We start from the raw sequence: 14,925 nt of genomic DNA, 5'->3' as shown, positions 1-14,925 counted from the left end.
ATTAGGAAGGAGAGGAATGCATCAGAGCCAAATAGCGAAACATCATCAACATAGCAAAGCCAAAAGGTTGGTTTTTTTGTGGGGTAGAGTTTAAGGCTTTCTCTTCAAAAGTCTCCATATAAAAGTTGGCCAAGGGTCAGGAGAGTGGAGAATCCATGGCTGTCCCCTCTATTTGTTTGTAGAATTTTCCTTGCCAAACAAAATAGCCTGAGTTCATTGTTAACTGAAATACGGCTGTGATATCGGGAGTAAATTTAGCTTGGATTAGCTCTAAGGATTCTTTGAGTGGGACATTTGTGAATAAGGAGGAGACATCAAAACTGACCATTATGTCAGTGTGTTTGAGTGTAAGGTTTTCTATGCTGGTTTAAGTGGGCTGTGTTTTTTATGTGTGTTGCCAGTATAGTGTGAGAGAGCTTTGGCCAAATGTTTAGCTAGTTTGTATGCAGGGGAATCAATTTCCACAGGTCAAGAAGTGACCTTCTTAAGGAGCCTGTGGAGTTTTCTAATTTGTGAGTTGGTGGGATTGTACTCGATAGGAAGGTAAGTAGCCCGATCTAACAATTTTAGCTTACCTATGTAATCCTTTTGGTTAAGCAATACTGTGGCGTTCCCTATATCAGCTTTAGTGATTATTATTTTCTTGTTTTTCTTTAATTTTAGTAGAGATTTAATTTCCTTACTGGGCATGTTGGCTTTTGGTGGTTTAGCTTTGGTCAGAACCCAAGCCACATCCAGTCTAATATCGTTGGCGACGCCCGTTCAATTCATATCATAATATCTTCAGCAGGTATTCTTCTGGGTGCAGTGGCGAAGTTGTGGCCACATGCGAGGGCGTCGAGTGCTTCAGGTTTCACACTAAATGACGAAAGGTTGACTTCCATTTCGGTAGGAAGTTGTGGTTTCGAGATCAAGTTCTTTTTTAAATTTTCAAATTTTTTGATGTGTTGATCTCGTACTTTTTAAAATTCTTTCTCCGCTGCAGTGCACGAGATGTCATATAAAATGAACCAAATTTCATATTTATAACCGTGCCAGCCAAGCCTTGCTCAGGGAGCAAATCGCCACGACTCGCCATTTCCTGAATGATGCTAACTTAGCTATCCAGGCACTCCAAGATGAACTTTCAAGCACCTTAAGCCACAAAATTTGGTCTATTTTATACGACATCTCGTGCACTGCAGCAGAGAAAGAATTTAAAAAAGTACGAGATAGACACATCAAAAAATTTGAAAATTTAAAAAAGAACTCAATGTCGAAACCACAACTTCCTACTGAAATGGTAGTCAACCTTTCGTCATTTAGTGTGAAACCTGAAGCACTCAACGCCCTCGCACATGGCCACAACTTCGCCATTGCGCCCAGAAGAATACCTGCTGAAGATATGTTACGAATTGAACGTGGGATGTGACACCTTTCAAACCATGTCACCGACAATATTAGACTGGATGTGGCTTGTGTTCTGACCAGAGCTAAACCAGCAAAAGCCAACATGCCCAGTAAGGAAATTAAATCTCTACTAGAATTAAAGAAAAACAAGAAAATAATAATCACCAAAGCTGATTAAGGGAACGCTACAGTATTGCTTAACCAAAAGGACTACACAGGTAAGCTGAAAGCTCTATTGTTAGATCGGGCTACTTACCGATTTACTATTTTACTATTTATGGACTCCCAAAAATACATAAGGAAAATGTGCCATTATGTCCCATAGTGGATGGCATTGATTCCCCCACATACAAACTAGCTAAACATTTGGCCAAAGTTCTCTCTCACTATACTGGCAACACACCTTCACACATAAAAAACTCAGCCCATTTCAAAGCCAGCATAGAAACCTTACACTCAAACACACTGACATAATGGTCAGTTTTGATGTCTCCTCCTTATTCACAAATGTCCCACTCAAAGAATCCTTAGAGCTAATCCAAACTAAATTTCCTCGCGATATCACAGCCCTATTTCAGTTCACAATGAACTCAGGCTATTTTGTTTGGCAAGGAAAATTCTACAAACAAATAGAGGGGACAGCCATGGGTTCTCCACTCTCCCCACCCTTGGCCAACTTTTATATGGAGACTTTTGAAGAGAAAGCCTTAAACTCTACCCCACAAAAAGCCAACCATTTGGCTTCGCTATGTTGATGATGTGTTCACTATTTGGCCACATGTCTCCAATGCACTCCTCTCCTTCCTAACACACTTAAACAACCAACACCCCAAAATCAAATTCACCCTGGAAGAGATAAAAATCAACTGCCTTCCTTTCTTAGACACACTAGTCACCCACCAGCCTGATGGACCTTGGTTTTCTCAGTTTATGGAAAACCCACCCATACAGGCAGATACATTCACCAACAATCCCACCACCCCCTCCTCGCAACAATATGCAGTCATTAAGACACTACACAACAGGGCTAAACTTATCTGTTCAAATGACAGTGCCTTAACCACAGAACTAAACCATATTCTCAGCACTTTCTCAGCCAAAAAAAATCCAAAAAATATTGAAACCAGTAACCCATAACCCCCCCCCCCCATCACAAAAAGGATTACTCTAAATCCATCACCCATACCCTATATCCGAGGCACCTCGGAAAAAATTACAAAAATCCTGAAAAAACATGACTTCTTGTTACAGACAATATAAAAAATTGGCATCCCTTATCCGCTCTACTACACTAAAGACCAACCCCCCCCCCCACCTCCCAGACCTACCTGGTGTATACCAGGTTCCTTGCAGCTGTAAGCTGTCCTACTTTGGCCAAACAGGCAGGACAGCAAATATCAGAATTTCAGTACACAAGGACTACATTCAGTTTCACCAATATAGCCACTTTGGTCTTGCTGACCATGCACTGGATACCTGCCATAGAATACGGTGGATGAAAGCCATGATAATACACCGTAGTAAATACAAATATGAAAGGTTTTTCATGGAATCAGTTTCAGCCCTAAGAAACAATCCAAACCTCAACAAATTTGGCTGCATGAGACTGCCTTAAATTTGGGAAACCTACATCAGAAGACCTTCAGCCCAATCGCCTAAGAATACCAACATTGCCCGCTAGGGGGCATCATCAGGACTTTAGGAGAAATAATAGCTTCCTGCTTCTTCCTCACTTACTGTTTCTTGTGCCTGCATGCACGTATCTTGTTCTTAAGTTCCTTGAAAATGGCAATGTGACGTTGCCGAAATATTGAAGTATATTAACATTTATTTTAATGTATATCCTAGTTACATTGTAATTTCTTTAAATTATTTAGTAAAAAAAAAAAATTTCTTTATCTAAGAGTAAGTAAATAAAGTGTACACATGAATTAACTTCACGACTGGACTCGTATATAAAGACTAATGACTTCATATCAATTTCCTTAGTATTCCTTAGTTATTTTAGGTTTCATTGGCAAGAACCACACCCAGAAGTGATACCAAGGTTGAAGTAATGCAGAAGTCATATTTCCATATACAAGTAGTCTAAAGGTGTCATGCCATACTAAAATACTTTGGATTTGAAATAAATGTTGAAAGTTTTTTCACTTGGTTATACTATAAATTAAAGATGCCAAGGAATTTATATTATATTTGTCTGTAAGGATAATGTGCTTTGCATTATGGGATACTAAGGCAATACAGTATAACCAAGCAAAAAACTTTCAACAATACTAATTCCATTGTATAAGGTCCTAATTAGGCCACATGTGGACTTCTACTACTGTAGAGCCTCCATAGCTCAGTTGGTATATACTAGGCCTGCCCAACTTGATTGTCTTTGAGGGCCAAACCCAACTTGGACCACCTGACCAATGGCCAGATCACTTCGGACCTTGAATCTTAGACTAGTCCACTGCAGCTAAACTTAAGTAAATTTCTTAATAGGTCTACAGTAAATACTAATTAATATGCATATTTAAATTTTTTGGAGAGTTGCGATTAAAATTATAATCAAAATTATTTACAAACAGATATAGGCAAAATTTCTCAATAAAAACCACTTAAACATAAACACAAAGTTCACTGAGAATATCACACTTATCTCAGTGAAATATCAGTGGCTGAATGTCACGTTGTGACACATTGCATTTCTTTGTTGCCATTATTTTATCAAAATTTGATGTTATGTTTGAAGTGGTCATTCTTAATATGGCCTCTAAATTGATATCACTTAAAGATGAATGCTGTTTGGTTTTGTTCAAGTTCATGACCGAAAATGTTTGTTCACAACAAGTATATGTGCTCCCAAACATACAAAATACCAGGTAGGCAGTATCCAACAAACTTTTAAATTTATCCTGATCCAGAATAGAATAAAACTCTTGTAAAGTACTCTCCCTATGCTTGACCCGATAGTTTTCAGAACACTGGAGATCAGTAACTTCCATCTGGAGTTCGACAGGTAGATTTCCTGCTTCGACAGAAAATGGATCCTGAATCACTTTTATGCAGACTTCATCTCTTCATTACTCAATGGCATTCTTTTCTGAAACTCCTCACTTAGAAGTGATATGTGCTTCTTATATTTCCTACCCACCATTGAATGATATTCTGATGGAATATTCTGTCAACAAGTTAAGAAATTTGACATATCCCCCTTAGCAAATTGATTTTCAAACAAACTTAATTTCATTTTGAATGCCTTTATAAGAGACATTAACTGAAAAACAAACTTATTTTTTCCTTGAAGCTGTAAGTTAAACCACTTAAACATAAATCTTGATTCCATTCTTCATCCATTATTTCTGGGAATTTTTCCATATCTTCTTGAGATTCCAAAAATTCAACTAGTTCATTTTTTAGAGCGACAAAGTGTGACAAAACTTTACCGTGGCTCAACCAACGTACATCAGTGTAGTATGGCAGATCTCTGCACTTGGCATCATTTTCTTCTAGAAACGCCTGAAACATTCTGTGTTTCAAACCCCGAGCTCGAATATAGTTGACCAGAACAAATACTACTTTAATCACATGTTCAAACTGCAAAACCTTTGAACATAACACCTGCTGATGAATTAGACAGTGAAATTTTGTCAATGGTTTACTTGCATACTGTTCAATAAATGTTACAGCACTAACATTTTTTCCACACATAGATGGGGCACCATCAGTGCAAACTGCTACTAAATTCTTGAAATTTAAGGATAGTTTTTCGGTTACACACATCTTTACATTTTCTGCAATCTCCTTTCTTGTTGTTCTTCCTTTCATTGAACACAAACCAGCAAGCTTCTCTGTCACCTCAAAATTCTTATAAACGCCTCTTACATATATTAAAAGTTGTGCAGTATTTTTCAAGTCAGTACTTTCATCCATAGCAAAGGAATAATCGACAAATTCACTAGCCGATTTTTGCATGTTATCTTAAGATCCTCAGCAATATCAGCCACCCTGTGCTGAACAGTCATATGGGACAAACTGATATTTTCAAAATTATTTTTCTTTTCAGGATGCAATTCAGAAACGGCAATCGTCAGACACTTTTTTATCAACTCTCCCTCAGTAAATGATTTGCCGGCATAAACTGTTTCTTGTGATATTTTTAAGCTTACTTTTGTGGCAATTTCATTTGCAGATGTCACTGTTTTAAAGGCTTGTTACTCACTGCTAAGGACTTTCAATAACTTTGCTGCTTTTATTTGCTTTTCGCTTGCCTCCAACTTGCCAAGGTTAGGATGTTTCGATTCAAAATGATGTCTTAGATTGTACTCTTTTGGCACAGCGATAGATTCCCAGCAAACAATGCATACTATTTTGTCCTTAAACAACGTAAAAAATATTTGTTTGTCCACTCAGGGTTAAATGCTCGATGTTCCGAATCTATTTTACGCTTTTTTACTTAAGCTCATTGTGTCGAGATTGACAATATTAATTACAAAAAACTAATGATGAAAAACTCACAATAATGATGGTTATGATAACAGTTATGTAATGTATTGCTCCAGCTACAACCAACCACCACACTGCCAAAGCCAGTCAAGCCACGGCCAACTTTGTGTAATATGATTCGTTCTCGTTCGTAGACATCAAGTTGTCATTGCAGAGATGTAACTTTGAATTTCCCCGCAGCGACACCGGCGCTAACAAAACCTCGAAGCGATTGTAATAATTTGTCATTAAATACGACAGTGGGAATAACTCCAAATGCAATTTATTGTCGAGTTGAAAGAAACATGATTGTGACATTAATCGCATGAACGTAAACATGCAGAGTCTTAGTAAAAAATTTAATTCAACGCTAGGAAAAAATCATCTGATTTCATATTCCCCTATGATTAAATAATTTCAATAATGCAGATGGGCCAAAAAAAATAGCATTATGGGCAACTCGGGTTTTTCGTCTCTCAGGCAAACTGACTCCATGAACACACACATCTACAGACATTATACACTCCTGGAATAAGGATTAACCAACCTATTGTGTTGGATTTTGGATTTGAATGCCTACACATGGTGAATTGTGGGTCTACACGTGAGCATAAATCAGCTAGATAGACTACTATGTGCAGATTAAGTACTTGGTTTTCAAAAGGATGAAGAGATGCTGGAGGGTCTAGAGGCAATTGACCAAAATAGTTTCTGAACTCTGGAATATTGAATATCAAGAAAGGTTGTGAAGATACAGTTTACACAGTCTAGTGGATAGGAGGAAGAGGGTTGATATAACAGACTTACAAGTTGATAAAGAGTTGTTATAGGATTAAATTTGAAGAGATTTTTCATAAAATGGTGGGAGATTGTAGAAAAGGAGACTTGGATAACATTATGGCCTGAATTATTAAGAACAGAGTTGACATCTATAGCATATTTATTAAGAGAATGGTTAAGAAGAGATCATGAGTGTTGATGGAGTTTAGAGGAATATTGGATTATCTTGTCAGCAGGTGGATAGTTCGTGAAAGATTATTACCGACACTGGAAATTTTAATGTCTCTAGTCTCAATCATTGGATGAAAAAAAAAAAAAAAAAACTGCACTGAGTTGCAAACATCAGATCAGGATCCAAATATCCAGTCAGGTCATCTTTGACCTGACTGGATATTTGGATTATAAATGATATAAACTTCACAGATAGATAATAAAAAATGTCAAAGTATTTGTTAGAATTTGGAGAGTGACAGAGATAGCAAATTAATATAACTAAATGAGGGAAGGAGACATTTGTGAAGTCTACCAGAGAATGTCAGACTTTTCTAGACATTTCTGAATGAAATTATTATTATTATTACATTACACCTCCAGGGAGTCCAAAGACTCATCAAGGGAGGGCATCTACTCTACAACTTTTCGTCTCACTACTCCACCAACCTTCATCACCTAACACCAACACCATCTACCACCGACTACCACTTTCACAAACAATCACAAACATCCATGCCACAACGGGATTCGAACCCCCAGCCTTTTGGCTGGAGAGCGGATATGCTAACCACTCAGCCAACCAGGCGGATAAGAGATGCATGTTTGGTTTAATTTTTTTGGTTTAATACAATTGTTATATGTCCAATATGTAGGTTTTGAGCATTTCCATCTCTTGATTAAAAGATTGTTTACATTGTCTTTTCTTTATAATTATATGTTTATATTTACTTACTATAATGACATGTGCCTATTTATTTGATAATTATATGCATAATTTAGCTTGTTGTAAGGTTAGAAATCTTCGGATAACATACCAATATATACAGTTCCCCCCTTTTATAGAAGAAATTATGCAGAGCATAGTTAGGAAAGTTGAGGTAGACAAAATTAGCTGAAACATTAAATTGTCAGTATACAATACATTTGTTCAAACCTGTGTTAACTTCTAGATTTGTAAGTTAGATTAAATATGAAATAGTTGATCAAAGAACTAGAGACTACAAAATGGCAGAATTGTATTTAGAACAAAGAGATTACAAAAAGAACTTGTCATTATTAGCATTCAGTAATTTGTGAACAGAACTAAATGTAACACTGTATTGTCATATAAACAGAATGAGAGAGGAAAAATTCAGGAAGCAAATATTTGATGTGTTAGGACAGTAAAAAAAAATAAATGATTAAAAATATATAGAGGAAGATTTTGATGATTGATGCAGTTAGTATGTTTTAGAAATTAAAAAGTAAGATCTGAAAACACTGAAATCCTGACATATAACAGATTAGCTCAGAAAAAAACTTGATAATTCTGAACATCCTTTGATGGCAAATCTGAAATTGATGATAAGAGATACACGTTTGGTTTAATTTTTTTGGTTTAATACAGTTGTTATATGTCCCATATGTACGTTTTGAGCATTTCCATCTCTTGATTAAAAGATTGTTTACATTGTCTTCTTTATAATTATATGTTTATATATACTTACTATAATGACATGCCTATTTATTTGATTATATGCATAATTTAGCTTGTTGTAATGTTAGAAATCTTCAGATAATGTACCAATATATACAGTTCTCCTTTCAATGTTCCATTTAATATATTTTACTATTAGTATTTTTGTACCAGATTTTTCTTATATGATCTAATTTTCATTACGGTTCATGTAAAGAAGATATATAACTTTTAAATTTTCTCCTTATCATGTATATTAATCTCAAATGTATATTCTCAGATGTGTTACTTAAGATTTAGCATAGAGAAAAATATATAATTGCAAAATAAACCAAGTGCAAAATATACTTCCAACATCTTTCTCTAAATCCAGAGTAATTTAATAATAAGGTGCTACACCCTTTGGCAACTCGTATAGATAAATATGACCTCTCCATTTCTTCTGCCTTGGTATCACCACTTCTGGATCTGTCTCCCACTGACAAGACCTCGATAAAGGTCAAAACCGGTGTGGGTAGTGGCCCTTCCCTTAATGCATAGCATTATACATGTCTGCAAGGAGATGTACGTTGCATTATGGGAGATACTGAAATAAGAGCTTGGTCTACCTTTGCTACGAAGGGCCAACAGATGTACCACTTTGCCTCAGTCTTGAAGATATTTTCAGGCGCAAACTTTGTTTGCTTACACTTGGATAAAGGATTAAACTAAATTTATTATAGTCTAACCAAGTGCAAAATAAACTTCCAACATCTTTCTCTAAATTCAGAGTAATTTAATAATAATAAGGTACACCCTTTGGTAACTCGTATAAGTAAATATGACCTCTCCATTGCTTCTGCCTTGGTCTCACCACTTCTGGGTCTGCCTCCCACTGACGAGACCTCAATAAAGGTTGAAACTGGTCTGGGTAGTGGCCCTTCCCTTAATGCATAGCATTATACATGTTCCCAAGGAGATGTGCTTTGCATTATGGGAGATACTAAGACAAGGAGAGATGAGAGCTTGGTCCACCTTTGCTGCAAGGTGCCAACAGATGTACCACCTTGCCTCAGTCCTGAAGATATTTTCAGGCACAAACTTTGTTTGCCTACCTTGGATAAAGGATTAAACTAAATTTATTATAGTAAAATATATAAAAATATGCTATAGTTAATTTTTTTAGGGTGGCATTAATTTTCTTTGTCTTTTGTTTGTAACTTTTTTTGATAGTGTTCCATTTACTACAAAAATGTTTGCTATAGGTAGAGATGACTATAGTTTAAAAGTTGTGGTTTGTATGATGATAGCTGCACTCTGAGTGTTGTCCTTTTTTTTTTTTTATATAAAAATTAATACTTAAAATCTTTTTCATCTTATAGGTGAACCTCATGGATCTGCTCTAGTATCAAAATTATTGTGCAGCCGACTTTCCTTCCTGACCCTTTTTTCTGAATCATTTACCTCTAGTGATTCAGAAGCCCAGACTGATCAATTAATGTTTAACAGTAATGCAGGCTGGTGGAAACCTTTGCATTTAACCAGTGGTATTTCTTGTGGTATGCGTAGCCAAGTATCTGAAGTAGCAAGATTTAGTTTAGCAAAACTGAATGCAACTTCATTGACTGCAAACAGACTTCATATATTTCCTTCTCTTGAGAATTTTTTGAGAGAATATTTGAATTCCTTACATATTATAACTATCCAAGGAAAAAATTCCTCTTCAAATAGCTCCCATAACACCAATAGCAGCTCAGGAAAAGATGGCTCAGCTAGTTTGTTTCCTTCATTATCATCTTCTTTTTCTTGTGATAACTTTCAGCATTTGCAAATGCAAGCAGCAGCAGCACTTGAAAATTTAGTAAAATTGCTTGCAGTTCAAAATCCATGTAGTTTAAAAGCTTCAAATACCAAACATTTTACTAATCAGATGAAAACAAGCCAAAAGGAAAATGAGGTATATATTGGTTTTCTGTTTGTTGACTTCACACATTTAAAAGATATTTATATAATGACTATGTTATTAGCAAGATTTGGTATGAATATGCATGCAAAATCAGTAGCACACATGCTTGAATTGGAATCTCTGTACGTACAGTTGCATATTCATGGATTAAGACTACAGGGCTGAAATTATAATTAAATTAAAATATAGCCGATTAATTATTTGATACAGTTGAGGATAACCATTTCCCAAACTTTTGAAATAGCGAGACAGTCATTCCAATTAAGATTAGGTCTATGAAGTAAGGCTTCAGCACTTTCTTTATATAAACATTCATGTTTATATATGGATCTATATAGTAGCTTAGCATTTTGTCATTGGATGCCGTGGTTAGCATTTTCGATTCCATGTTGTGCAAGGCCAGATTTGTGAGGTTTGATGGGAGGGATGTGGTCTTGATGTTGAGAGATGCATTTATTTATAGATCTTCCTGTTTGTCCATAGTCAGACAAGTTACACGAACATAGCACTTCGTATATGCTCGGTAGCATCATTGGTGAGAGTTTATTTTTGGAGAAGGTAGCCAGTTGTGAATTCGGTTAATGAGTTTATAGGTAGCAATGAGTTGATATGTTTACCAAATGTTCAGAGATGCCTTTAATATATGGTAGAGGAGTCCTGTGGGCTTGTCCGGATTGATTTGACTTACTATTCCAAAAGTTTGTGAAATTGTTATCCTCAATTGCGTCATATAATTTATTTGTTATATTTTAATTTCAGCTGAGTAGTCTTAATCCATGAACATGTGACTGTATACATAGAGGGATTCCAATTTAAACATGCGCTACTGTTTTCTGAATTGAATTCCTATTGTTGTTCGATAATTGTACTGATGATGTCTTATACATAAGAAAAAATATCTACATAATAAATAAGTTATTTACTGACATCTGTTATTCTATAGTTATGGATACCCGACAGCTGTCGCTATATAAAATAGTTTAATTGTTGTTCTCAAACTAAAACTTCCTTACACCTTTATCTTTTCATTGTGACATTCAGTTTTATTCTATCAGAACTAAATGTTGATCACTTCCTATTTCAAATCCCTCATATACTCTTGTGTCCTGAACTGTGGTGAAAATATTACTATCCACAATAATTCAGTCGATGAGAACTTTTTTTATTATAGAACATGGTATTAATGATAACTAATCTATAACCTGAATAGGAATCTACTATTATTAGCTTTTACCTTTTCTCCAAATTTTCTAAGTGCATTCTGTCTAATATTCATTTCCTGACCTGCTGTTTAGCTCTCTAACAATGACCAGTTTTTTATACACCACACATAAGTTGCTTTCTCAGATCACTCAGAAAACTTCATCCTTAATAAATACACACAAATCTCATTGGCCAGTTGCTCATTTTGATGTTTTCCTATGTCACTTTACTCGATTTTGCCTATCATTTAAGCAGATTGTTTCTTATTAAAATAAGTTTTATGACTTACATGTGTAACAAAAATATAGAATTTTATTCAAAACTGCAATATATTTCATCTGTTGTCATCGTCACGGAGACACAGTTAACTACATTTAAAACATGAATTACAGGGTCAAAGCTGTATAACTCAGAGGAGACCTCCACATAGCCTTTAAAGGAATGCAGAGAACTGACCAGGGCTTCTGATCTAATGTCCAATCATCACCTTCTCATGGTGCACCCTGTTCGGTATCTCCTTGGATACTGAACGAACGAGGATGGGCTGGCAATTTGAGATTTAGCCGACCAAATTGTATTCTTATTGGTTAAACCAAAATATAAAAAAATGATGGTACAACATGGCAAAATTTCATGCCGGCTAGGGCGTCGCCCGTTTAAACAAGGCCCCTGTTGTTTTCGCCAGGGAACCAGGGCGAACAGCGAAAAGTCAGCTACTGGAACAAATCTAAAAACAAACCCCAACTCAACATCACCAGAGTTAAAGATCGGTACTATCAACGTAAGAAGCCTGAATGGCAAAGAAATGGAGCTAGCTATGGAATTAGATAAGTACCAGATCGACATAATAGGGGTGACTGAAACAAAAAAGACCAAAACTGGTGAGATCTTTCTGAGCAATAAATACAAAATGTTATATTCAGGCAATAACAATCAAGGAAAAGAAGGAGTAGCCATAGTATTCAACACAAAATACGAGGCTAATCTTCTTGAATGGCAGTCAGTCTCAATAGAGTAATGTGGGCAAATATGAGAATGGGGAACTGGACAATGAGACTTATTTGTGCCTATGGTCCCACAGAAGGTTCTACTGAGGTAGAAGTGGAGGAATTTTTAGAGGCTTTAGAAAAAGCAACTGACAAAATGAAAAAGAAAAAGTTGGTCCTTGTTGGGGATCTAAATAGCAGAGTAGGAAATAGAAATGATTGTGAGACATACAAAAATATTTTGGGAAAATTTGGAGAAAAGAGCAAAGCTAATAATAATGGCAAATATCTGTTGGATTTCTGCTCAGGACATGGACTGGTTATTACTAACACCATGTTCCAACATAAAAATGTGCACAAATTCACATGGAGAGAAGAGGCTAGGAATAAGAAAAGTCTCATTGACTATGTTATTGTTGATAGTGATGTTTTCTCCCTGGTGCAGGACACCAGAGTGTACAGAGGATTTGAAATTGGAAGTGATCACTATTTAGTCTTGAGCAGGATAAAATTGAAGTTCATACTGAAAAGAATGACATGTAAGAAAGTTTTAAAGCAAATAAAAGTCGAGCAGCTCTCAGATGTGAACTGTAGACTAAAATACACAAAGATTATTGAAGAAAAAATGAAAGAGTTTGAGAACAGGAATCAAACCCTGGAGATTCAGTGGCAAACTCTGAAGAAAACATTGATTGATTCAGCCAGAGAGGCATGTGGTGAGGTTGTCTGCAAGGATAAAAAAAATCAGAACTCCCTGGTGGACACAGGAAGTTAAAGAGGCAGTGAAGGAAAAGAAGAAAGCATATCAAACCTTTCTGTCAAATAAGTCAGCTTGTGCTCTGAGAGAATATAGAAACAAATGCAAGAAAGCAAAACACTGTGTAAAACTAGCTAAACAAAAGTCATGGGAGGACGTTGGCAAGAATATAGAAAATAAATATCAAGAAGGTGGCAAAATATTCTGGAGGTTGTTGAAGAAGCTTAGGAATGGAGGAAAGAGTGATGTGAAAGGAGTTAGAGATGATAAAGGTGACATGAAAACAGGAGAAAAAGATATCCTTGAAGTATGGAGTAATTACTTTGAAAAACTGCTAAATGAAACAAGCAGTGATGATAGCACCAGGCATTCAGTCAGGAATACATATCCACACCTGAAGTAGAAAAAGTCATCAAAGGCTTGAAATGTGGAAAGGCAGCAGGAGTAGATGATATTCGACCAGAAATGCTGAAGTATGGTGGTATAAGAGTCTTGCAGTGGCTGCACTGCATGGTTCAGAAGGCCTGGACAGAGGGACGAATTCCTGGTGATTGGAGTAGGGCTTTCATAGTACCCATATATAAAAAGGAAAATAAAACTGAATGTGAGAATTACAGAGGTATTTCCCTACTGAGTGTTCCTGGTAAGATCTATGCAAGTATGCTTGAGAAACGGTTGAAAAGAATTGTGGAAGAAAAGCTTGGTGGAGAACAAGCTGGATTCATGCCAAATAGAGGCTGTCAGGATCAGATCTTCACTTTACGACAAATAGTCGAGAAAGCATGGGAATATAACAAAGATCTGTATTTAAGTTTTGTCGATTTGGAAAAGGCATATGACAAGGTGCCAAGAGAGAAGCTATTCAATACGCTGCAGTTATATGGTGTCAATGGGGCATTATATCAAGCAATATGTAGTCTTTATTTGAGTTGTAAGTCAGCAGTTAGAATTGATGGAAGTACAGGAAGATATTGTTTATTGTTAAATCTGGTGTGAGACAAGGATGTATATTATCCCCTCTGTTATTCATTATCTATATGGATCACATTATGAAGGAAAGTGGTATTAAACATGATATCAAAATTGGAGATGTTAATGTCAGCTCTTTGCTTTATGCAGATGATGTTATACTTCTAAAAAAATCTGCTACAAGTCTGCAAGATTCTCTGACTAAATTGAATAGCTGTTGTAATAGATATGGTATTAAGGTCAGCAATAAAAAGACAAAGACAATGAAAATAGGCAGAATCATTGAAAATCTCGACTGTGTTGTGAATGGAGAACCTGTGGAACAAGTAAAACATTTCAGCTACTTAGCCACGATTTTTAGTGAAGATGGTAAATTAAATATAGAAATAGACAACAGAATCAGCAAAGCTGGTATGGTGGGAAGTCAATTGAATAAATTCATATGGAATAAGAGAGAAATTAGTCGGAACACTAAATTAGCTGTATACAAGACAGTGTTCAAACCAGTTTTAACTTATGGATCTGAGAGCTGGGTCAGAAGTAAAACACTTTACCCAAGGACTAGAGACCGCAGATATAAGAGTCCTGAGAAAGATTATAGGCGTGAACAGATGGCATCAATTGCAATATCATATTAAAAACGAGGATATTAGGAAAGAACTTGACATTGTCAGCATCCAGGAATGCGTTAGCAGAGCTAATCTCAGGTAGTATGGTCACGTAAAGAGAATGGGCGAGGAAAGATTAGCAAAAC

General features: G+C 36.0%; 1 protein-coding gene across 4 annotated transcripts in view; it reads left to right on the top strand.

The window, feature by feature from the left end:
- LOC150109791 (uncharacterized) overlaps positions 1-14,925 on the top strand; it is a 342,753-nt gene that overhangs the window by 170,394 nt on the left and 157,434 nt on the right. For all 4 annotated transcript variants that reach the window (XM_090411378.1, XM_090411294.1, XM_090411217.1 and 1 more), the window contains one exon: positions 9,673-10,247. In XM_090411378.1, the coding sequence (XP_090267504.1) occupies positions 9,673-10,247 (575 nt within the window). The remainder of the gene's footprint in view (positions 1-9,672; positions 10,248-14,925) is intronic.

This window comes from Typopeltis vanoorti, chromosome 1, assembly GCF_054136105.1.
Source record: "Typopeltis vanoorti isolate ZY-2024b chromosome 1, IOZ_Tvanoo_1.0, whole genome shotgun sequence".
Classification (NCBI taxonomy): Eukaryota; Metazoa; Arthropoda; class Arachnida; order Uropygi; family Thelyphonidae; genus Typopeltis; species Typopeltis vanoorti.
Note: the sequence above shows the minus strand (reverse complement) of the source record. Positions and strands in the feature narration are given on the sequence as shown.